This window comes from Hypanus sabinus, chromosome 12 (assembly GCF_030144855.1).
Source record: "Hypanus sabinus isolate sHypSab1 chromosome 12, sHypSab1.hap1, whole genome shotgun sequence".
Taxonomy (NCBI): domain Eukaryota; kingdom Metazoa; phylum Chordata; class Chondrichthyes; order Myliobatiformes; family Dasyatidae; genus Hypanus; species Hypanus sabinus.
In genome coordinates this window covers 87,571,023-87,596,399 of record NC_082717.1, presented here as the reverse complement: position 1 = coordinate 87,596,399, position 25,377 = coordinate 87,571,023, and the positions used below count along the sequence as shown (strand labels likewise).

Sequence of the window (25,377 nt, the reverse complement as noted above, 5' to 3'; positions counted from 1 at the left end):
CCAACAGTATCCAAAACAGTATATCTGTTTAGGAGGAAGATGACCTCAGGGGACTCCTGCACTACCTGCCTACTGCTACACTATCTAGTGGCCACCCATTCCTTTCTGCCTGTGTAGCCTTTACCTGCAGTGTGGCCAACTCACTGAACGTGCTATTCATGACTTTCTCAGCATTGCGGATGCTCCAGTATGAATCCAGTTGCAGCTCCAGACACTCAATGCGGTCTGCCAGAAGCTGCAGCTGGACATATTTCCTGCACTCATAGTTGTCAGGGACACTGGAAGTATCCCTGATTTCCCACATGCTGCAGGATGAGCAAACCACGGGGCTGATCTCAGCTGTCATGACCTACTCAATACGTTGCCTCAACTTTTGAAACGTTTTCCTTTTAAAGGGACTTACCTGGCCTTACTTCACTTGGAGTGAAGCTTGTCCTCAGCCTCTGCTCGCTGAAGCCTCTGGAGACAAAGCCTTCCTACTCTGTCTCTCTCTACTCCGTTGCCCGCTACAATGTCGCCTGCTCCGTCAAACTGCTCTATTTTAAATATTCCCACTGCCTCACGGTCTGACTTACACGCGCTTGCACAGTCGTTCCCCGTTAAACTGCCAAAGAAAAGATGTTATTGTTTGTGCTGCAACCACTTCCTCTGGCAGCTTATTCCATATACTCACCACAATCTGAAAAACGATGTTGCTCCTTTAGTCCCTTTCAATTCTTTGACTATATCCTTGAATCTGTATATTCTTCCCTAGGGGAGAAAAGTATGTGTTCACCCTATGTATTCACATCATGTCCTAGCCAGTACAACCCCTCCCTATAAAATAGGCCCTTAACACCTGATTGCATCCCGGTAAATATTTTCTGTATTCTTTCCAGTTTAATGATATCTTTAAAACTTATACAAAATTTACCAAGTATAGATAATAATTGGTTAGAAATATTAAGTGAGGAGCAAGAGGTTTAGAAGGGTCCCATGGAGGGATTTTTCAAGAGGGTGTTGGAATATGGAATGCACTGCCTGAGAAGATGTGGAGGTGTGTTCTCACAGCACTTAAGAAATGGTTGGACAAGCACTGAATTGAATAGGCATTGTAGGCCACAGAAACTTGCTAATGGGCTTTGAAAAAGTGAGTGTGATGGGTGTAATGAGTTGTAAAACTGTCTTTCTAACTCAAAATTGGTCAAGTGCACAATTTAGTCATCCCAATTTTGTCTGTGATGCAAGCAGAACAAATAGCCTTATGTGAAAAGTAATGTAGATTTAGCCGTTTACAGTATTTCAAATTGTTAAACTGTTCTTATTGGTGACACTTGTTCTGTTTGCAGATTGATGGAATATGACACAGTAACTGAGCAAGTGGAGGTTCTAATGGATGACCTGAGGTTTGCAAATGGAGTACAGCTCTCCCCTGCTGAGGATTATGTTCTGGTTTCTGAGACCACCATGGCCAGAATTAGAAGGTGGGAAAAAATGATCATGTATGTGAACAAGATCACTGGATTAGGGTACAATGACATCAAAGGTTCATGGCATTGAACATTATATACTTCACAACACACACAAAATGCTGGTGGAACGCAGCAGGCCAGGCAGCATCTATAGGAAGAAGCACTGTTGACGTTTCGGGCCGAGACCCTTCGTCAGGACTAACTGAAATTTTCTTTCAGTTAACCCACATAGTCATGGGAAGAACGTACAAACTCCCTACGGTGTCAGGAATCATACCCCAATTGGTGATCGCTGGTATCGTAGAGTAAATGCGCCAACTGCCATGCTACTGTGCCACCACAATTACACATAAATTGCAAGAAAAGAAACAAATAGAACAAATAAAAACAACATCCATTGTAGTTCAAAGTAGTCAGAGGGTTGCAATACTGAAGTAGGATTTAGTTTCAAGAACTCCATGATTTAAGAAAAGCAGTTGATGGTGTGAAATCTCAGGCTTCTATAATTCTTGCTTGATGGTAGCTGTAAGAAGATGGCATGGCTCAGATGGTGGAGATCTCTGGGCACTGCTCTCTTGAGATGGCACCTCATTAGACACTAATAATGACGGAGAGGGATGTGATAGTCAGCTACTAGCACTTACGTTTGAAACATCAAGGAACTGAGGGTTCCAGAGAACTGGCACAGAAAAGTTAAGGCTAGATTTGATCAGTTACGGCAGAGCAAGCTTGAGGTGCCTGGTGGCCTCCTACTCCTGCTCTTCTTGTGTTGTGCTGCAAGCTGATTCATTATTGGCCCTGCTGAGATGGTGCTGTGTACTGATACTTGTATTCTATATCTTTTCCAGGTATCATATCTCTGGACTGAGAAAAGGGGGACATGACATATTCTTTGACAATCTTCCTGGTCTCCCTGATAATATCCGACCAAGTAGTTCAGGAGGCTATTGGGTAGGCATGGCTGCGCTACGACCTAATCCTGGATTTTCTGTAGTGGATTTCCTCGCTCCTAGGCCTTGGCTTAAGAATTTAATTTTCAAGGTAAGAAATTCATTGGCTAAACTGATTTGCAAAGCGAGTCAATAATAGATCAAAATATTGAAATATGACAAGAATGCAGCAATGTTACTTCAGTTTGTTATGTTTTAGTAGTGCTATGGAATTTTGTAGTCCATCTTGTTTAAGTATTTTGTGTTCTATATGGAAGCCAGTAAAAAGACATCCACTGTCTTTAGAAAAATTCCATTTTGTTTGCTTGCTTGTATCTGCATATTCATTTATACTGCACTTAATTTTATTTGCCAGACCTTGCAAATGATTTATGTGAACTCTTCTTGATCTTGATTTTTACTCTATTTAAAACTAAGCGCCTTTTCAGTGCATTGCTTGGATAAATTTAGTGAGGCATATTACTTTAGTTCTGATGGCTTGCAGCCTCCAACAAAATTGCACCCCTCTATGTTAACAGGTGGGCATAGTCCATAACTGTTGATGGCTTTTGGATAATGTATGGTGTGGGATTCAGTGGGATTTTCTTTGAACTTAAGTACCTTTAAATCATCTAACCTTTTCACTTTGAACCATTTTATCCTTTTCCATGAATCTTCCATTGAGTGATTTTCCTCTGAGATAAGGTGTTGGGGTCTGAATGTAGTATTCTTAAGTCACATTTATCTAGAGTTTTGTGCACCTGTAAATTCCTAAATTCTTGATCTCTGTGGTAGCATTCTTGTATTTTGAGGGATATTGTGGATATGATTCTCACTCTAGTGACTGGAGTATATATAAAAAAAAATTGGTGTAGTATAACAGATTATGCTATGTTGGCCTGAAATCCTGCCTGTTTTCTAAGTTATTTGTGTGCACTCCTCTCAGCACATTTAGACCAGGGTGTTAAACTAATCTGTCACTCTTTCTGGTTAATCTATTAACCCTTTTACCTAATTGATACCTCTGTACCTTGTTTCACTATTTAAGATTCCTGGAAAATGATTTATGGGCAATGTGTCTTGGTTCTCCCAGTACTGGGCACAATCTTTGGCTAGGGTTAGGTGAATGATGTAGTCTTAATATGACTGCTCTGTCTAGGATGCACATATGTGAATGTTGATCAGACCTCCTCATTCCTGGAGTGTATGGCCTAATTGGTGGTAGAAACCCTGTATAACATCTGATTTTCAATAATTTTGTAAGTGATTTTCATGACCTCAGTATATCTCCAAAAATAATTGAATGACCACTGAGTCTGACTGCTTCCAAAGAAGTGATCAGAGTTGTACAAAGTTAAAATAATTGTAAATAATTGTAGTAACAATCAATCTGCTGAGGAACTTTTGGGCTGAAATCCACCCAATTTGTGCTCCAGATTCCCATATCTACAATCTCTTGTCTTATTGAAATTTGGAAGTATGACAAGTTAGATAGAGGAAGAAACTGTAGAAGAAACTGTACCTTCTGCACCTTTTACTTACTTCCCAAGGTGATTGACTATGTAATGTTGTTTAATTTATTTACTGTTTAGATCCATAGCACCAGTATATGAATAAAGCCCTTTGTGAAGGAGATGCCAGTGTCTTTTATTCTCAAATTTCTTGAATGGTTACAGAATATTTCTTTTTTTGTCTTCAGCTGGTTAGTCAAGAGATGACTATGAAGTTTGTGCCCAAGTATGGCCTCGTACTGGAACTGAATGAGGATGGATCTGTCAGGAGGAGCTTTCATGATCCCCATGGAGTGGTTGTGCCTTCAGTTAGTGAGGCCAATGAGTACAATGGGTATCTGTACCTGGGTTCCTACAACTCCCCTTTCCTCTGTCGGCTGAATATCAATGAGATTTAACATTCCTTTAACATAGAATAAAATATATCTTTGCTGAAGGTCATTGTGCAGCTGCCAATTTAGACCATCTGCCAGCTGATTTTAAACTAACTTATTTGGGAGGGTTGTCCTGCTTTAAAGATCATAAAATGTGTAAGTGTTCTTTATTTAATTTATTTTGTCCTTTTGAAGATTAGACTACTTTTGCTAATTGTTAAAGGCAGGTAAAGAGGAAGGGTTCTTGTATTTCTCTGAGCTGATGGGCTTTAAAAATATATTAAAAATGGAATTGTACCTTTTTAAAAAGTAGGCATAGTCAAATGAACTAATTGATGAAATTACCTCATGAACATTGTGGACTTTGGAATATTCTGAAGACCAACTTTTTAAGTAATTCTGCTGCTGAATAATGTTGACTGGTTTTAGACGGTTTAATTTTCTTTCAGGGAGGTTACCCTGCAGGTCCTTAAATATGGAGATATTGCAATTAAAAGTAACAACGTGTTCAAAATGGTGGCTACAAAAATGAAGGGTAATTGTTGGAAGATGCCTGGTCCTGGTAGTTAACTTTACCTAATTTGCATCTCAGTTCATTTTTTTACCTCAAGGCTAGGAGGTCATCAACAAATATCAGAGTTCCAGCACTGAACCTCTTGCCCTGCTGTGAGCTGTGGAACAACCTGTAAGAAAAATTACCTGATTCAGCCCTGTCTCGTTAACAATTTGGAGAGATGCTGATCTTGTTTAATTGTTTATTTCCCCTTCTGCAGGGGATGTGGTTTTCCTTCAAAATGCTAATCAACATGATGGGGATGGGAGGAAGAATAAGGTGCAGAAGTTAAGACATTTAGTCACATGAGTATTTTCTCAGCTGATCTGTGACCTTTCTCTGTATGTGCCTTTGCCCCAATTCTTTTTTCTCTGTTGCCAACTCATCAGTTCTTTTCAATCATATCAGTCTTTGCTCTTTGAAATTCCAGGGAATACAACCCTTGTGTTACGTAAAGGTTGGAATCCAGGTATCATTTCGGTATTCCAAGGTCAACAATTCCTTCCCAGGATGTGATTTCCAGAATTGTCCTTGTGTGATCTAATTAGGGTATGGCATAGCTATGGAGTAATCTCTACCCTCTTGCCAAGTGGTAGACCATATTACAAATGTTTAATGGGCTGAATAGTCATTTTTCTTTTCTCCAAACTTTTGCCCACTCATTACCTTCATCATTGTAGCATTCAGCGGCATTTCAGATGGATAAATCTGTCTCCCTCAGATCCCAGATAGTTGAGCAGTTGAATGTTCTAACTTTGCAAGTGATTCAAATTGCTCGCATAGGCACTATTAGGTCAACGTCAGACCAGCAGCCTTTTCAACAACTATTTTAGAAATAATGCTGAAAATTTTTGAAACTTGAGTCCCTTAAAGTACAGCAGGTCATATGCACAGAAGGATGAATGGAAAGTGAATTGCTGATAATGTATTTAAACTGTGTAAACTATTGTGAAAAGGTTGCCACGTGCACTGTAGATCTGAATTTATTTTGCTTAATTCCATTAATTTCAAAGTTTGTAATTGTATAAATAGCAGGTTAAAGCTCAGAAGTATTCACTAGTTGTATTCCCAAATGATATGAATTGCATTCTCAAGTATGTCTTTCTATGATGGGATGTTAGAGAATTGTACTTCTATTTATTCAAATGTTCCAAGCTTGTAAATTTGTAAGAGCATGTTCACTGTACATTGCTCATTAAAATGGTAGACTGAACTGAAGGGAGGAGTTTCATTTTTCACCTTTCTGTGTTCATTGGTGTAGAAATACATATAGAGAATTGTCAATATTTGTACAGAAATATGGTCTGCACTGCACATTTACTGGAATTCTGTACCAACATCAGGAATTGTGAAGATGCTGTGGTTGGGGAAGGATGTATTTCTGTTCACTTTCAGTCATCTGGCTACACTCAGATTCAGAATGTTGAGTGGGTGAAGTGTTTTCGTTGTAACTGCCCAAGACCACTCTCTAGGGCATGGTATCAATGTTACAAGGTAGAAGAGCATTCCCCTACACAATTTCATAGGAATATTATCTAATCCAATGTGAAAAAACATTTTTGAGCACAGGAGGTCCATCTGTCCATGCCAACTATATGCAAGAGCAAGCCAGCTGATCCTATGCCCCTCCCCCCTCCCTCTCCCCACAGCCTTGCAACTTTTCAAGTAGGTGTCAATTGAATTATCCTTCTACTACTTGTGACCTTCAATTCTCCAGATTTAAACCACTGTGTTTTCATCCTTTTTCACTGTTTTCACATTAGTTTTCATTTACTTTTGCTTCATTATCAGTCACTATCATCCCATATTTTAAAGCCTGATTGGGGTTTCAATGCAAAACAGACTCCACACATGTTGCTTGAATTCTATCAGTGGTTTGGCTTTTTGCCATCACTCTCTATTCACTAGTTCTAGATAGTTTGAGCAGGGCCCATCTGAAGCCTGAGAAAATGTAGCTCATTCAGGTTTGCCAACTGTTAACAAGCCTGTGACTAGCAACAGTTTGGAGCACTAATCAGTGTATGGGATTGATTGACAAGAACAAATTAAAGTAAGTCAGGGACAAGCAGACTCGCCATTGTTGGAATGGTCAGAGTTAGAATGGAGATATTGAGGCTTTAACTCTTTGCGGTGGCTTCACCGCAGAATGACTTCAGTCAGAGGAGGCAAAAGGAAAAAAGCTTTAGGTAGAGTTTTTTTTCCCCTCACCTATTGTTCATAGCTTTTCTTTTTTTATTGTTGCTCAGTTAGGAACAATAGAGATGCCGGGCAGGTTATGCCAGGCTCCTCTTGCGGGATGTGGGAAAGCAGGATGACTTTCAGTGTCCCTTACAACCTGTGAAAAGTACATCCAGCTGTAGGTTCTAACACTCTGTTAATGAGTTGGAGCTGGAACTGGATGAACTCCAGATCATTCATGAAGCCAAGGGCATGAATAATAGGGTACATAGAGCATTGGTTACATCCAAGGTAAAGGACACAGGAAACCTGGTGACTGGAAGGGGAAATGGGGTTAAACAGCTAGTGCAGAGCATCCCTGTGGCCATCCCCCTCAATATCAAATATACCATTTTGAATACTGTTGGGGGGAAATAGCCTAGCAGAGGAAAGGTCACAGTGGTTAGGTCTCTGTCTCTTGTGACTTGGAAGGGAAGGGGGCAGAAGAGATGAGCTGTGCTGACAGGGGATTAGTTAGGGGAACAGAAAGATGTGAATGAAAATTAAATTTCTGGATGGTATGTTGCCTCCTGGATGCCAGGATCCAGGATGTCTTGGATCAAGTCCTCAGAATTCTTAAGTGCGAGGGCGAACAGCCAGAGGTTATGGTCCGTGCAGGTACCAAGAACATAGGTAGGAAGAGTGACTAGGTTCTGCAAAGCAAGTTCAGGGAGTTAGGTGCTAAGTTGAAGGACAGGACCTCCAGGGTTGTGACCTAGGATTGCTACCATGACACATGCTAATGAGGCCAGAAATAGGAAGATTATACAGTTCCACACATGGCTAAGGCATCAGATTTATCCATCATTGGGCTGTCTTCAAGAGAAGGTGGGACCTGTTCTGAAGAGACAGTTTGTACCTGGACTGGAAGGGAACTAATATCCGAGCAGGAGGGTTTGCTAGTGCTGTGGAGGGAGGTGTTAAAACTATAGTTGCAGGGGGATGGGAACTTGAGTGCCAGAACAGATAGTGGAGAGGTTGTGGAGACAGATGTTGTTAAGACCTCAGACGAAGTTAGGAAGCAAAAAGTTGAGCATGTTGTGATGAATCTCTTGGGCTGTGTATATTTCAATGCAAGAAGTATTGTGGGAAAGGCAGATAATCAACACCTGGAATTATGACTTAGTCATTAATGAGACGGTTGCAGGATTTGAGGAAGAGGAGTGGCATTGCTAGTCAAGGGAAATGTCATGGTAATGCTCAGTTAGGATGGACTGGAGAACTCATCTAGTGAGCCATTATGGGTGGAACTGAGTAATAAGAAAGGTATGACCATGTTAATGGAGACTATTACAGGTCACCCCACAATCCCAGTGAATTAGAGGAACAAATTTCCAGAGAGATTGCAGAATGTTGCAAGAAACACAAGGTTGTCATAGTAGGTGATTTTAACTTTCCACTTATTGACTGACTCATCTACTGTAAAGAGTATATGAGAGAGCTTGTCAAATGTGTCCACAGAAGTTTTCTTAATCAGTCCTGAGAGTGTGTGTGATACATGATCTGCTATTGGAGAATGTGGGCAGGTGACAGAAGTTTGTGCAGGAGAAAATTGCTTCTGGTGATCACAATGCTATTAATTATGAAGTAATTATGATAAAAGTCCACGCATTGAGATTCTGAATTGGAGAAAGGCCAATCTTGATGGTATCAGAAATGATGTCTATGCAATGACAGGCTATTTTCTGGCAAATGTGTACTTGATAAATGGGAGGCCTTCAAAAGTGACATTTTGAGAGTACAAAGCTTGTATGTGGCTGTCAGAATAAAAGGTAAAGATAACAGGTGTAGGAAACCTTGGTTTTCAAGACATATTGAGGCCCTGGTTAAGAAAAAAGGTGCATTGTGGGTAGAAACAACTGAGGTGCTTATGGAGTACAAGAAATGCAAGAGAATATCTAAGAAAGAAATCAGGAGGGCTAAAAGGCAGCATGGGTTTCATAGCAAACAAAGTGAGGGAGAAACCCAAGGGCTTCTACAGATACGTTAAGAACACAAGAATTCCAAGGGTCAAAATTGGCCCTCTGGTGGATCAGAATGTGTGGAACCAGAAGAAATGGGGGAGCTCTTAATTGCAGTTTTTGCATCTGTATTCACGCGAGATGGATATAGAGTATAGAAGTAAGGTAAAACAGCATCAACTTCATGAACTCTATACAGATTAGAAGAGGCAATGTTCTGTGTCGAGATAAATCCCCAGACCCTACAGGAACAAAGTGCAGAAATTACTGTGGCCCCAGCAGAGATATTTAAATCATCCTTAGGAGCAGATGAGGTACCAGGGGATTGGAGGATAGCCAATGTTCTTCCACTGTTTAAGAAAGGTTTCAAACGAAACCAGGAAATTATAGGCTGGTGTGCCTGACATCAGGAGTGGGAAAGTTTTTGGAAGGTATTCAAAGGGACCTGATATGTATTTGGATAGACTTGGACTAATTAGGGATAGTCAGTATAGCTCTGTGCATAGGAGATTGTGTCTAACCAATCTCAATTTTTTGGGGAAGTTACCAGGAATGTCGGATGTTGTCTGCATGGAGTTTAACAATGCATTTAACAAGGTCTCACATTGCAGGTTTTCAAGAAGGTTTAGTCACTTGGCATTCAAGATGAGGTAATAAATTGGATTAGACATTGGCTTTGTGGAAGAAGCCAGAGAGTGGTGCAGATGCTTGCCTCTCTGACTGGAGGTCTGTGACGAGTGGAGTGCTGCAGGAATCAATGTTGGCTCTGTTGTTTTTGTCATCTATATCAACGATCTGGATGATAATGTAGTTAACTAGATGAGCAAATTTGTGGATGACTGAATGATTAGGGGTGCAGTAGACAGGGAGGAAGACCATCAAAGCTTGTAGCAGGATCTGAACCAGCTGGAAAATGGCAGATGGAATTTAATTCAGATATGTGCAAGGTGTTGCACTTCGGTAGGACCGAACACGGTAGGTCTTACACAGTGGGTGATAGGCACTGAGGAGTGTAGTAGAACAAGGGGATCTGAAAATACAGGTCCATAATTCATTGAAAGTGTTGTCACAGGTAGATAGGGTCGTAAAGAAAGCTTTTGGCACATTGGTCTTTATGTCAGAATATTGATTACAGGAGATGGGATGCTATGTTGAAGTTGTACAAGACATTGGCGAAGCCTAATTTGGAAAGATGTAAATAAGGTTGAAAGAGTACAGAGAAAATTTACAAGGATGTTGCTGGGTCTGGAACACCTGAGTTTATAAGGAAAGATTGAACAGGTTAGGACTTTATTCCTTGGTACATAGAAGATTGAGGAATTTGATAGAGACATTCAAAATGAGGGGTCAGAATAGGGTAAATGCGAGCAAGCTTTTTCTATTAAGGTTGGGTGGGACTACAACTAGAGGTCATGGGTTAATGGTCAAAAGTGAAAAGTTTAAGGGCAACAGGAGGGGAACATTCTTTACTCAGAGGGCCACGGGAGGGGAGAATGACCTGCCAGCTTAATAGTGCATTAATTGAATTCAGCAATTAAGTTTGGATAGGTACATGAATGGTAGACTATGGTCCTGGTGCCGGTTGATGGGAGCAGCCATTTTAAATGGATCAGCATGGACTGGATTTTTTAAAGGCCTTTTCTGCACTGCACTTTTCTATGACATTTGTTGCCTGTTCTCTCTATCAATTGTCCCTCTATTCCTCAATTCCCTCTATTTCTTGTTTCTAGGAAAAGATATAATCCCACCTTCTCCAGTACATCTACACTTTTCTTGATTCATAACACTATCTCTTTGACTGCATGTCTTAACATTTATCAAGGTATTTGTTATAATAAAATGTATCACATTTTGCTCTGGTACCTGGTGTACTGAAATACCCAAAATGCATTTTGCCTAGCCCACTAGGTGAACAAAACACTTGTATATTGAGGAATGACTGTAACTAAGGTCCATTTTCAAAAGCAAGAGCATTCCAGCTGAACATATGCCTCTTGCTTCTCCCCACAACCCTGCAATTTTTCAACCTGGTGTCTATTGAATCATAGAACATAGAATAGTACAGCACATTACAGGCCCTTCAGCCCACAATGTTGTGCCAACCCTCAAACCCTGCCTCCCATATAACCCCCCCCCCACCTTAAATTCCTCCATATACTTGTCTAGTGGTCTCTTAAACTTCACTAGTGTGTCTGCCTCCACCACTGACTCAGGCAGCGCATTCCACGCACCAACCATTCTCTCATCCTTTACTATTGCAACCTCCAACTTTCTAGATTTTAACCTCACTGTATTTGCATATTAGTTTTCAATTACTTTTGCTTCATTCAGTGATCATCATTCTAAAATTCTTACTGTCCTTCTGAACAACACTCCAATTGTGCTGAACCAACATTGTGCATGAACCAGCAAGGTTCATGACTTCTTGCTCTGAAAATGTACCTCTATTTAAAAGCCAAGGTCCAGGCTGCTTTCACTAGTTTCCTCATTCTTGTAATTGATTCTTAAACAAGTTTTTTTTTAAATCTCTCGACTTGTGTGTGCTCTTAGTTATAGACACCAGCTGATAACCTATTGACTATGCATGATAGATGGTAGTTTTACTTTGGAGGCAGGAGGTTGGCAGTTTCATCCTCAGAATGGAAATCAATTTAATTTCACAGAAGAAAATGCATTGTGCAAGGTTCCACCCTGGGAATCAGGTCTCCTTGGTGGATATATTACTGTTTTGAAAAGGGTAGGTGCAAGTTTTTGTTCAGTTGTCTGTTCCCATATATATTTTAACTGCCATATACAAAATCTCACATCTTTTATGCAAACTGCCAGATACCCTATATTATAATAGTCAGTGGCTATTCACATCATTGCACAAGAACAAAAGAGGTGCTACATAAATGCAGATTTAATTTTAGGATGACAATACATTTGAAACAAGACACCAGTATCTTTGAAAGAGAATACAATTGTGTAAGTAGTGCCACTAATGTTACTAGCAGTTAAACTGCAGGTTGCAAACAAATTACTGCAATAGCTGGACTCAATAGCTCGACTCAATAGCTCCTCAACCCTGGAGAAAGCTGAAATCATCTTGATCTGCATATTTTCTATAGCAATTACAGTGTGATTAGAGGAAAGTGACATTGCCATTCTGGAAATTTGAGATGTAGTGGACTAGGGGAGAAAAATGGATCCAGCAAATTTTATTGGCAGTTATTTACAATCACATTCCGAATGTGTCTCCATGGAATAACCCATACATCAAAGCGACAAGCCAGTGTCTGAAAGAGAAGCAATATGGGTTAGTAAGAACAAAAATTGGATGCATTAATTGTGTGTACACATCCATCTCACAGGAACTTATCTAACAAGGATTCAAAGCGCAAAAAGCAGCCATAAAACTTTAGAAATGACAACTGCCAACTATCCCCACCCCAGTGTTCTGCATCTTGTGTTAATTCAGGTACACACAGAGCTGCCACTATCAAGTATCCTGTACACCTACTTGTTAATGCAAGCATTTAATCAGCCAATCATGTGGCAGTAGCTCAATGCAGACATGGTCACGAGGTTCAGTTGTTCAGACCAAACACCAGAATAGGGAAGAAATATGATCCAAGTGACTTCAACTGTGCAATGATTATTGGTGCTGTACAGGATGATTTGAGCATCTCAAACTGCTGATCTCCAGGGATTTTCATGTACAATAGTCTCTAGAGATGACACAATGATGTAAAAAAATCCAGTGAGTGGCAGTTCTGTGGATGAAAACACCTCATTATTAAGAGGTCAGAAGAGAATGGCCAGTTTGGTTCAAGCTGACATGAAGGAGACAGTAACTCAGATAACCATGGTGTGCAGAAGAGCATCTGAATCTTGAACCTTGAAGTGGTCCAACAGAAGACATACACTACAGGAAGTACCTAATTAAGTGGCCACTAAGTGTACCAATCTCTTTTAAGTATTCCCCCCGCCCCCCAAATCTGGTTTCCTTAAGAGCAGCATCACAGTTAGTATGGTTGTATGTATTCATGGGACCTGGGTTTGATTTGCACGTTGGGATCAACTCATGGAATGTACATATTCTCTCCATAATCATGTGGCTTTCTTTCAGAAACTGTTTTGTCCCACATCCTAAAACTATGCTGATTAGCTATTTGTCTGAATTACCCCAGGAAGTGCAGTAGAATGAAGTACAGAGAAGTGGATGGATGAGGTAGACAGCAAACTGCAGGGAAGAGAAAATGAGGGAGTTGGTCTGGTGGGATTGGCCTAGATCTGATGAGATGGGTGAAGTGGCCTCCTTTTTAATTCAAGATAAAGTTTAATGTCATTCAACCATGCACTTGTATACAGCTAAATGAAACATTTTTCCTGGGGCTAAAGAGCAAAATATAATCACACACAACAGTTATGATCCAGCACATGCAGTTACAAAATAAAATTAGCACAAATCCTTGAGTGGCATGGCCTGAAGAATGACAAAGATGTAAAGTGACCAGTGCAGGATGAGAGTGGGGCTGCGAGTTGTGCAGTGGTGGGGGGGGAGGGCATGGCATTCAGATCTTCAGATAGGGTGTACATGTGTGCTGGGTGGCAACAGGGTGTAAAAAAAATTGGAAAAAAAAATCAAAAGGCTGGGGGAAGAAGCCATTATCCAGTCTAATAGTTCTGGTTCTCATGTTGCAGTACTTTCTGCTGAATGGCAGGAGGTCAAAGAGATTGTGGGAAAGTTAGAGGGGTCCTTGACAATCCTGGTGGCACTGCATATGTAGTACATGATATTGTAATTGAATACAGATATTACTTTTTAAATCTAACACACCAGCTATTAAAAATTCCCATTTCCCTTCACCTTCCTTCCCCAACCCCATTCCAATGCTCTAGACTGAACTCCAAACTTTAATTTTGTCTCCATTTACCATCACAGCTTTCTATATCAAGATTGTCAACGAATAATTTTTCAGAGAATAAAAGGCCAGAGCATTGGGACCAGAGGACATAGCATCAGAATAGAAGGAATCCCTTTAGAGATGAGGATTTCTTCCCCCTAGCCAGAGGACGGTGAACCTGTGGAATTCATCATCACAGATGGCTGGACAACAAGTCACTGGGTATATTTAAAGCAAAGTTTGATAGGTTCTTGATTGGCAAGGGTATCAAAAGTTTTGGGAAGGCAGGAGAATGGGATTGAGAGAAACAATAAATCAGTCACGATTGAAAGGTGGAGCAGTGTTGATGGGCTGAATGTCCTGATTCTGTTCCTATCTCTATGGAGACATGGGATTCAGATACAGAAGGTAGACATTGATAGACTTTAAAAGCAACATTATTGGATCCTTTAAAACACAATGGGAAGGTAAGAAAGGCAGGGTAGCAACATCAAACCACTGCAAATAAATCAGTTTTGTTGTCATTTAGAGACCAGCTTTGGAAAAGTTACTGATGATCTTGCATAGAGTGAATAAACAATTCACTAAGATGATTGCATGTTTGAAAGGAATTGCAAGAGTGATATTGGCACAGAAATTTATAGCAGAGAACAATATAAACAAATTAAAGTAATGTTCAAAAGGTTCCTCATGAAAGAATTTTTTTTTGCAGTCACTTAAAAGGTAAATGGGGCCATTAATTGATTGAATTATACAAATTGATTTTAGCAGTTGAAATAAAGCAGAAACTGAAACATTTGGTCCCCTGTGTCTGCATTTCCATTCAAGTAGATCTTCTACCTCAATTCCACTTTCTGGTACTAATCCTATATTCCCTCAATTCCTCCAAAATCCAAAAAGAAATGATTTATTGATATCCATCAAAATTATATTGTGTGGCATCTCCACAACTCTTGGACAAGAGTCCTTCCCATTGCTGTCTTGAATGGTTAGCCCTTTAGATTTTATGTTTTGCAAAGTTCGATAAACCAGAAATGCTAATGCTTAGGCACACGGAGTTTAAATGAAGGGAAATGAATGCAAGTGAAGTGAATTTAAAAAATCAGTCTGTCGGTTTCGACGGTGTTAAAGATTTCCTCCAGCTTGGCAACAATTGGAATCTGCTGGCTGGAGGCCAGGAGCCTGTCACAGGAGAAATCTCTTATCAAAGCTTCTGCAGAGTAGAGATCTGTTCCTGATCCAAGAACATCCCCTCTTTAATTTGGTGCTCGGTGCCAATAGATGGTGTCTCAAAAAAAAAAAGGGAATGTTGCCAACAATTTCCAGGGTTAGTGATTACTTTTTACTTTGACAGTGGTATCTGAAAAGAAGATGCTGTCCAAGTTGCATGCCATCTTTGACAATGGCTCCCATCCACTCCATAGTGTACTGGTTAGGCACAGGAGTACATTCAGCCAGAGACTCATTCCACTGAGATACAACACTGAGTGTCATAGGAAGTCATTCCTGCCTGTGGCCATCAAACTTTACAACTCCTCCCTCGGAGTGTCAGACACCCTGAGCCAATAGGCTGGTCCTGGACTTATTTCCACTTGGCATGATTAACTTATTATTATTTAATTATTTATGGTTTTATATTGCTATATTTCTACACTATTCTTGATTGGTGCGGCTGTAACAAAACCCAATTTCCCTCAGGATCAATAAAGTATGTCTGTCTGTCTAAGCACAAATTCAATGGAAAAAAGTTTATTGCCATTTGCTAAACCTACTGAGTTAATATGTTTTCAAAAAAAATTAAGGTAATTATTTACATACAACACAATACACAGACTCCCTGCAACATTGCCTGACCCCCACCTATCTTTGTATTGTCTGCAAACTTGGCTACAAAGCCATCAAACCCAATCATTGACAATATGAAAAGAAGTGGACCCCACACTGGTCCCTGCATGGCACCACTAGTCACTAGCAGCCAACCAGGAAAGGTCCCCTTTATTCCCACTGTACCTTCTGTTAGCCTACCTTCTATCTATGCTAGTACCTTTACTGTTATTCTCTTGTTTGGCAGCCTCATGTGGCATCTTGTCAAAGGCCTGAAAATCCAAGAACACAACATCCACTGACCCTCCTGTGTCTATTCTACCTGTCACTTCTTCAAAAGAATTCCAACAGATATAAGAAATATTTGCCTTTAATGAAACCATGTTGATATTTGGAAGGTTGTAGAGGCTTTGGAAAAGGTGCAGAAGTGGTTCACCAGGATGGTGCCCAGATTAGAGGGCATGTGTGACAAGGAGAATTATTTTCTGTGTTTCCCCAGGGTCAAAAAGACCAGTAACCAATGACCAATTTAAGAGGAGGAAGTTCAGAGGAGATGTGCAGGGTAGTTCTATTTTAAACAAAGTAAGGGTGTTAGAATTTACTGTCAAAGGTGCTGGAGGCTTCTCTGATGTGGAAGAAACCCTTAAGAGGCTCTTAGACAGGCATATGAATGTCCAGAGAATAGAGGGACAAGAATCATGTGCAGGCAGGATTTAGCTTAACCAGATTTCATTAGCTTAATTAGTTTGGTAAAACATCTTGGGATGAAGGGTCTGTTCTTGTGCTGCACAATTCTGTTTTATGTAGGGATATGGTAAAGACTATAGAAAAAAATGGTCTGATTACGTAGGGACATGTAATGTTTTGGAGATGTGTTCAAACCACACATACAAAAAAAAAGTCAATGTATCCATTGTGGCCTTCTCCACATTGAGACCCAGCTCAAGTTGGAGAACTGCTTTGTCAAGTACCTTTGCTCCATCTGCAAAAAGCAGGATTTGTCAGTGGCCAACCATTTTAACTCCTATCCCTATTCCTGTTCTGACATGTCAATCCATGACCTCTTCTGCCACATGACACTCTCAAGGTGGAGGAGCAACACCTCATTCTGATTAGGTAGCCTCCAACCTGATGGCATGAACATTAATTTCTCTTTCTGATAATATTTTCCCCCTCCCTCCCCACTCTGGTCTCTAAATCTCTTCTCCTTACCTGCCCATCACACCCCCCATGCTGTTCTCCTTCCCTTTCGCCCATGATCCACTATCAGATTCCTTCTTCTCCAACCCTTTTACCTTTTCCACCTATCACTTATTAGTCTCTTACTTCATTCTCCCCCTCCCCACCCTCCCATCTAACCCACTTCACCCATCACCTTCTAGTCATCTCCTTCCCCCATCTCCACCTTTTCAATGCTGGCATCGTCCCCTTCGTTTCCAGTCCTGATGAAGGGTCTAGGCCCCCCCAAAAAAATAAATCAATTGTTTATTCATTGCCTGACCTGCCAAATTCTTCCAGCATCATGTGTTGCTTAAGAAAATAAAGCTAGGTTGTTTTACCCTCATTAAAGGCGGGCTGGTTTGGAAGGAGCAGTATTTGAAGTTGTAAGGCTTTCCTTTGCGACAGACCGTTCTTCCAATATCAATGTGCAGAATGTACTTAAGTCCTGCAACGACCTACAAGATAAAAAAGTGAATTCTCCTTTTAAATATCTCCTTGGGACACACTTAACAGACTGGATTTACCCTTTTAAAAAAAAAGAGGGGCAAAGGATGGAACTAATATCTAGATTTGCTATTCTCATGGCTCAAAGGAAAAATTAAATTTACTGCATCTTTGGATTCTTAGCCAATGTTTTGAGGTTGATGTTACTTCATGCTAAGTACCTTAGGTTAAGAAACAACATCTTTAAATTGGATCAATGTGGTGTGGCTGCAGATTTCTGGTTTGGTGTGGGGAGCGAGAATTGGTCTACAGATTCCTGGGCGACTTTGACTCAGCAACCTTGCTTCAATTCCCTGAAGGGTCCAAACCATTCGAGTTGGGCGAGTTGCAAAACCTTGACTCCTGGAGAAAGGAGTTTCCTTTGGAAGAAAGAGGAGACAGAAGATGGAGGGGAGATCTATAGACAGGGTGAACATGAAGACTCACTTTCCATGGCAGAGATAGTCAATAAACAAAGTGCAAGGATTGAGAGGGACGAAAGGAAATAAATTACTTCGTGGTGGAGGCAAAGCAAATGGCACCTGGGTAAACCCAAGAGTTCGTAAGAGCCGAGAAAAGGGAGTAAAAAGAAAAAAGAAACATCTTTATGGGCAGCCTTGGATTAATGGGCTGAATGGCCTAGCTGTCTTCCATTAGCTTGTACGGGATGCAGTAGAAGACCACAGCCCTTAACACCTGAACATGATCCTTCTTACCTGTATCTGCGCTCTTTGTATCTTCTGGACTTTATACAGGTAGATGTCATTCGATCGGTTGTTGTAGTCATAGATTGCTAATAAGGTGGCATTTTGAACTCCCGGGTTATTCTTGTCAATATCTTTTGGGGCTCCTGGATTATCTGAAACATTGCAAGAAACAACAGCAGTGAGAGGAGGAAGGATCTGCATGCCAGTGCGATTGCAAAAGTCCCTTTATCATTAAATGACTGCACCAGATATCAGAGCTTAATAACACTAACAGAAAATGTTGGAAATACTCAGCAGATTACACAGAAGCTACCTCTTCCTCCAGGTATGATTCTACAACTAGGCTGTGTGTGATTGGAACCCAGAATTTACATTTTGATGGTGTGTTTTGGTGTAGATTAAGTGATCTGGTGCTTTGCTGTCTCCAAGGGAGTTCGATGACGTTTGGAGCTGAGCATGTGGCCTGGAAGCCTGGAGAAGAGGCACAAACCCATAATCCACTCCATTGTGTCTCTCCGATTGAGGTATCGAGCAAGGTTGAAGTTTAACAAGAGCGGAGGACTGGTGGGTTTTTGGTGCCATCTGCCTGTGTTTGACTGGTTTTCCCTCCTCCTTGCTAGCTGCTAATTAGAGGAAAGTGCAACAGCCTTGGGATCCAAGTTGTTAGGATTGATCAACAAGGCTGTGGACTCATTTTGGGGGACTTTGAAGTTCACTTTGCTACCCAGCAATTCCCCAATTTAACCCTACCCTAATCAGAGGATAATTTACAATGACCAATTAACCTACCAACTGGTGGCCTTTGGACTGTGAGAGGAAACCAGAGCACCCAGAGGAAACCCACATGGTCACGGGGAGAATGTACAACTCCTAACGGGCAGCAGCAGGATTTGAACCCAGGTCACCTGTACTGTAAAAGTGTTGTGCTAACCACTACACTGTTGTGTATGTTGGGTACTTGATGTTTTGTGAATGGGTTCAATGGTGTGTGTTTGTTTCGCGGCCGTCTGTGGAAGGACAAATATCAGTTGTATTCTGTATGCATACTTTGATAATAAATTTACTTTGAACTATGGAGAGAAAGATGTCACATACACATTGAAACAGTGAAATTTATCATTTTTCAAATTATTTCAGCAATGATCATACCAGTTAGCCTGCAAGTGTCACCATGCTTCTGGTGGCAAAAAAAATGCCCACAACTCACTAACACTAACCATTACCATTTGTCTTTGCAATGTGGAAAGAAACTGTAGCACTCAGGAAACCCACAGTCACAGGGAGAGCGTACTTACAGGCAGTGGTGGGAATCGAACCCTGATCAGTGATCTCTGCCACTGTAAAGCAATTGGGCTAACTGCTGTCTGCATCAACTTGAAACATTGACTGTTTCCTCTTCTCTCAGATGCTGACTGATCTGCTGAGTATTTAATCTCATTGAAACCTATTGAAGATTGAAAAGTCTAGATAGAGTGGGTCTGGAAAGGATGTTTCCTATAGTGGGAGAGTTGAGGACCAGAGGGTACAGCCTCAGAATAGATGGATATCCCTTTAGAACAGAGGAGGAGGAATTCATTTAGCCAGTGGGTGGTGAATTTGTGTAATTCACTGACTTTAACAGCTGTGGAGGCCAAGTCATTGAGTATATTTAAAGCAGAGGTTGATAGGTTCTAGATTAGTAAGGGCATCAAAGGTTACGAGGAGACAGGAGAATGAGGTTGAGAGGGATAATAAATCAGCCATGATGGAATGGCAGAGCAGAATCAATGAGACTGATTCTGCTCCTTTGTCTTAGTTTTATGGTCTATGGTTTTTCCAGCAATTTTGTCTTTTATTTCAGGTTTTCAGTATCTCCAGTTTAATAAAAAACTGGAAGCATTAGATACCCTCTTTCCAGTGTGGGTATGAAGGGCCTCTAATCTGTGCAGTACAAATTTCACTCTAACCATTGTCCTGAGCTCAGAATACTATCCTCGCTGTGACACTGAAACAGCTAATTTCCAGCTTAGCAAAAATTCAAACCTCAAGCAAGGATTCACAAATAACATTATTTTCAACTCTTTGCTTGAGGCTCGAGTTTCTTTGCACTAATCATGGTCACTGACACACCCACAAGTGCAGATATACATTCACATCTCACAGTTTGAAACCTATCGAATATTGAAAAACCTATATTCAGTGGTTGAGGAGAGGGCGTTTCCAATAGTAGGAGAAACCAGGACTGGCCTCAATAGAAGGATGTCCCTCTAGAACAGAGATGAAGAGGAACTTACTCAGCCAGAGGATGGCGAATCAGTGGAATTCATTACCACAGACAGCCGTGGAGGTCAAATCTTTGGGTAGATTTATAGTGGAGACTTGTAGGTTCTTGATTAGTAAGGGCGCCAAAGGTTATCAGGAGAAGACTGGAGAATTGCGTTGACAGGGATAATAAAACAGCCGTGATGGATTTGAGAAGCAAAAAACTTAAGCTGCATGGCCAAATTCTGCTCCTATGTCTTATGGCCTTACAACATTAACTAAAATAGAATGACAGAACCAAGCGGTTGACACCAAGTTCAGCAAGGCCTTTTATAGTACTATAGTATTGAGTGTTCCAATCTGTTCGGCATTTCATTTAAATACTTAATATATTACTCAGTTTGTCTTTTGTTATTTCCACAAAATTTTGGCTAATTAGGCCAAAATTTACCGGTCCAGATGTGTCCCAGTTAACCAGAATCCACAGTACAAATAACATGGATAGGGAATTTTTTTTGGGGGGGGGGGGTCATGGTTAGCAAGTTTGCTGATGGCATGAAGTTTGGTAGAGATGCTGACAGAGTGGAGGGTAGTCCAAGGCCACAAGGTGATATTGATGTGTTGGTGAAATGGGATAATAGAAAAACAATGGCAGATAGAGCTCAATCTTGATCAATGTGAAACAATGTATTTCAGGAACCCAAATGAGACCAGGACATGTACCATAGATTGTAGGGTCTTGGGAATATAGAGGAACAGTGGGACCTTAGAGTACAGGCCATAGCTCGTCAAGGTGATTATATGGTTAAGGCAGCAAATGGGATACTTTATTAGTGGGGGCATTGAATACAAGAACAGGGACACCATGCTCTAACCTTATAAGACATTGATCAGATCTCAGCCAGAGGACCAAGTGCATTTCTGGTCAATCATTAAAGAAGGGATGCGACAGTGCTGGAGAGGGTGCAGAGGAAATTCATTGTGACATTGCCTGGGATGGGAGAGTTCATTGATGAGGACAGACTGGAAAGTTGCTATGCCTGTTTGCAAGAGAGGAGATTGGAAGGGGACGTGACTGAAATATGAAATGAAGGCTAAGGATAAGTTGAGCTGCAGGAAAAATTTCCCTCAAAGACAATGAAGCTAGAGGCAATAGATTTAGGGCAAGTGGTTAGAGGGGATCTGAAGGGGTGGGGGGGGGGGGGAGGAGAGAAACCATCTTCACCCAGAGAGTGGTGAGTACTGCCTGAGAGAGAGGTAGAAGCCAAGACGCTGGCAACTTCATGTTTCATCTGGTTCACCCTGGAGGCTAGAGAGAGCTGCGACTTTAATTAACCACTACTATAACCTACCACTGGCCCTATAGAGCTGGTATCATTGTATCACTACAACCTTTCGTCTTCATTTGCAAGTCATCTCTGACAAGCTCAGATCAAGCATCAACTTCATTTACATGTATTAGGACTTGGGCCAAATGGCACTCGGCCAAGTTGCTCTGAATCATAAACAAGAGATTCTGCAGACGCTGTAAATCCAGAGGAACACAAAATTGCTGGAGGAACTCAGCAGGTTAGGCAGCATTAGGAGATAATTAACAGCCGTCTGTTCTTTCCTCTCTATAGATGCTGCCTGACCTGCTGAGTTCCTCCAGCATTGTGTTACTGAGCAACAGCAAGGTGCGTGAAAGTGCTAAAACAGTCTGAAACATTTTGCCAAAAATCATCTGTTTTGGATGGTGCTATTAAATGTGAACACAACAGCAAATGGATGTATCCAAGCAGGCAATCAGAATAGTGCATTGTAACATTCAGCTGATGGGTGAAACTATGTGAAACTTTACTTCGATATTCACTTCCTCTGTACGACCACAGCATTCGGTTGTAGACAGTTAGATCAAGTTCCAGAATAAACAGTGTAAACACCACTAAAATAAAGATTAAAGCATGCTGGTACAGATTAAAATAACAGACATCTGAAGTTAGAGGAATTGTGTCAAATTGATGTGGAGAGTGACAATAAGAAGGAAACAGTTCAAAGTGTCAGTAGGCACCCAGGGAGATGATTGAACTTACTGATGAGTCACTATAACCAAATGCATGGCTCAGGGCCTCTGCTTATTCACCACACTTGCCTCTTCACACACCAATGTCCTCCTGCCTTCTACCTCTGGACACAATCTCAGCTCTTTTTGCTTCAGTTTTTCCACCAGGCTATAGGATTCCTGCTCAATGGTGCAAGCTCTTGATTGATAACACCTTGTTCAGGATCCAGTGCAGTGCGGTGTGGGGGAGCTCTTTCATGTTAGGGTGAGATAGTACAGGAATAGGTCCTTTCATCCACATCACCAGTGTTGGCCAATAATCATCCATTTAAACTAATCTCGTTTATTATCTTGCACCCATTCAACTACTAGGCCCTTGACCCCTTGAGTCTGCTCTGCCATTTCATTATGGCTGAACCATTTCCCCCCTCTCAGCCTCAGTCTCCTGCCTTCTCCCAGTATCCTTTAATGTCCTGACTAATCAGGAAGCTATCAACCTCTGCCTTAAATATGATTTGGCCTCCGCAGCTGCCTGTGGCAACAAATTCCACAATTTACTACTCTTGCTAAAGAGATTCCCCTCATCTGTTCCAAAAGGACACACCTCTATTCTGAGGCTGTGTCATCTGGTCTTAGACTCCCCAGCCATAGGAAACATCCTCTCCATCAAGGCCTTTTACGATTTGATAGGTTTCAATGAGGTCACTCCTCATTCTTCTGAATTCCAGACAGTAGAGGCCCTGTCATATGACAAGCCTTTCAATCCCAGAATCATTTTTGTGAAGCTCCGTCGAACCAGCTCCAAAATCAGCATATCCTGTCTTAGATAAGGAACACAAAACCGCTCACAGTGTGCCCAAGTGAGGCCTCACCACTGCTTTATGAAGCCTTAACATTACATCCTTACTTTCATATTCTACTCCTCTCAAAACGAATGCCAACATTGCATTTACCTTCCTCACCACTGACTCAACCTTTAGGGAATTCTACACAAGGACCTCCAAGTCCCTTTGCACCTCAGATTTTAGACTTCTCTTTCCATTTAGAAAATAGTCTACACTTATTTCTTCTGCTAAAGTTATCACACCGCATACAATATTGTTATTAAAATGTGTCATTTTCCAAAGTGTATTTTCTATTAAAGTTAATAGTATACACAGAGACACATGCACTCAACCAGGGGCAGTGTGGTGCAGTGTCCAAGCTGGGGTTAGAGTTGGGGTTGGTGCTGCCCCCCCCACCCCCACAGTATTCCCTCAGCAGGAGGAAAGCTCTATATGGTCATCTGCAGACTCTTAAGTGGCTGTATGTTTGTCGCATACACACCAAGCACACTTTGTGTTGTGTGTTACTGTCAGTACTGTGCTTTTGCACCTTGGCCGCTGAGTAACACTGTCTCATCTGGCTGTATTCATGTATGGTTGGATGATAATCAAACTTGAAATGAAATGGAATTGGGGAAAAAAGTACAATAATAAACCACTGCTTTTCTAATATTACAAGGAGCTCGTACTGAATTGAGCCAAGTTGTGGCTTATTAATGTATTGTGATTGTGACACCGTGTCCCAGATTCAGGGCAGTGAGGGGCGGTAGAAGAGCTCTCTCAGGTCAGGGTTGGACAAGCCCTGCAGCCCAGTTGGCCAGTTAGCATCCAGTTAAACTAATCCCATCTGCTATCACAGTACCAGCAACTTGGGTCCAATTCCAAATAATGTCTGTAAGGAGTTTTTATATTCTCCCCACAAGCACATGGGTTTCTTCCCACTTTCTAAAGACACACAGGGCTAGTTGGTTAATTGGTCACATGCATGTAATTGGGCAGCACAGGGTTGTAGGGCTGGATCCTGAAACAGAAGTGAAACAGCCACCACACACTCCCCAGATCTCTCCCTCATATCAAAAAAAAATCTTCTCCACACCAAAGCTAATTTACAGAGGCAAGCAGAGCAGCCTCAAAACATCGTTACCTTTAGGAGCATGGATTTTTATTTAATGCCTTTAGAAGCTGCATATAAGTTAGATACATATTTGTTTACAAGAGACTGTTGGGAGTTACTCAATCAAGCAAGCCTACTTTTGCATTCCATCCCAAATATCACCCTTGTATTCAAACTGTAGCAGAAGCCACATCCTCCCAGAGAGTACAAACAACACATTTACTGAGCACACCACTAACAACTCTCCCTCCTCAGTTACTGCACAGAAAGCATTCCACAAGTAAACAGCATCACAGAAAGAACCACCAGTTACTTGCCATCTGAATGAACTAAGCCAGCCAGCAACAGTAGAGTGACCATCACTCCCAACATCGTACCCAGACACTCCATACACAGACCAACTGCTTTCCTCTTTGACTTCACCATAAGTCAGGAGGGCTCAGCCACAACTGGGCCTTTATTGGTTGTCTCCTAATTACAAGCATCCGTTTGAACCAATGGAATCGTAGCTCATTTTCATGGTTTTGCAACACATTCTTCAGAAACCACATGCCACAGAGAGCAGGCAGCAGCCTTTCAGGTACATTTTGAAAATGAAGTTTTTGGTAAGAGTTGACCAGCGAGGAGCTGGTCCAAGTTAAGTGGAGGGTAGGATATCAGTCGGGTCAGAAGGTTCCTCTACTATGATAATGCTTAAATTGGACCAAAAGCCAATGTTACTTTAATTAACTAAAACACACACAGCAGATCTTCCAGATCACTTAAAGCTGTGCCCTTGAATAAAAACCTTGTATGTGAATGGTAGCGTGGGGAGGGTGGCAGCATAGAAGCATGACAAGTTTGGATGTTGTTCCTGTGATCCCGTGGGATTCCTCCGAGTGCTCCAGTTTCCTCCCCCATTCCAAAGACATACAGTGAGGGTTACTGAGCTGTGACGCAGCAGAATCGTGGCAGTTCTTGTAGGAACAATCCCTTTAAGTAATTGAGGCATTTCACTGTATGCTTCAATGTTTCAATGTACATGTGACAGATAAAAC

At 41.3% G+C, this 25,377-nt stretch overlaps 2 protein-coding genes across 2 annotated transcripts in view; one reads left to right on the top strand and one right to left on the bottom strand.

Annotated features, from left to right (window-relative positions):
- Positions 1–6,021, top strand: part of apmap (adipocyte plasma membrane associated protein) — a 34,684-nt gene extending 28,663 nt beyond the window's left edge. Inside the window, exons 7-9 of the mRNA XM_059986382.1 lie at positions 1,329–1,463; positions 2,300–2,492; positions 4,080–6,021. Coding sequence (XP_059842365.1) covers positions 1,329–1,463; positions 2,300–2,492; positions 4,080–4,289 — 538 coding nt within the window. The 3' untranslated portion in view covers positions 4,290–6,021. The remainder of the gene's footprint in view (positions 1–1,328; positions 1,464–2,299; positions 2,493–4,079) is intronic.
- A 5,865-nt stretch (positions 6,022–11,886) lies between these two features.
- On the bottom strand, positions 11,887–24,783 carry LOC132402522 (cystatin-F-like). Its single transcript, XM_059985377.1, has 4 exons — positions 24,658–24,783; positions 18,130–18,272; positions 17,269–17,385; positions 11,887–12,274 (listed from the first exon to the last, which is right to left on the bottom strand). The coding sequence occupies exons 1-4, from the start codon at positions 24,764–24,766 to the stop codon at positions 12,197–12,199; spliced, it is 447 nt and encodes a 148-aa protein (XP_059841360.1). The 5' UTR covers positions 24,767–24,783; the 3' UTR covers positions 11,887–12,196.
- Between the last annotated feature and the right edge of the window lie 594 nt (positions 24,784–25,377).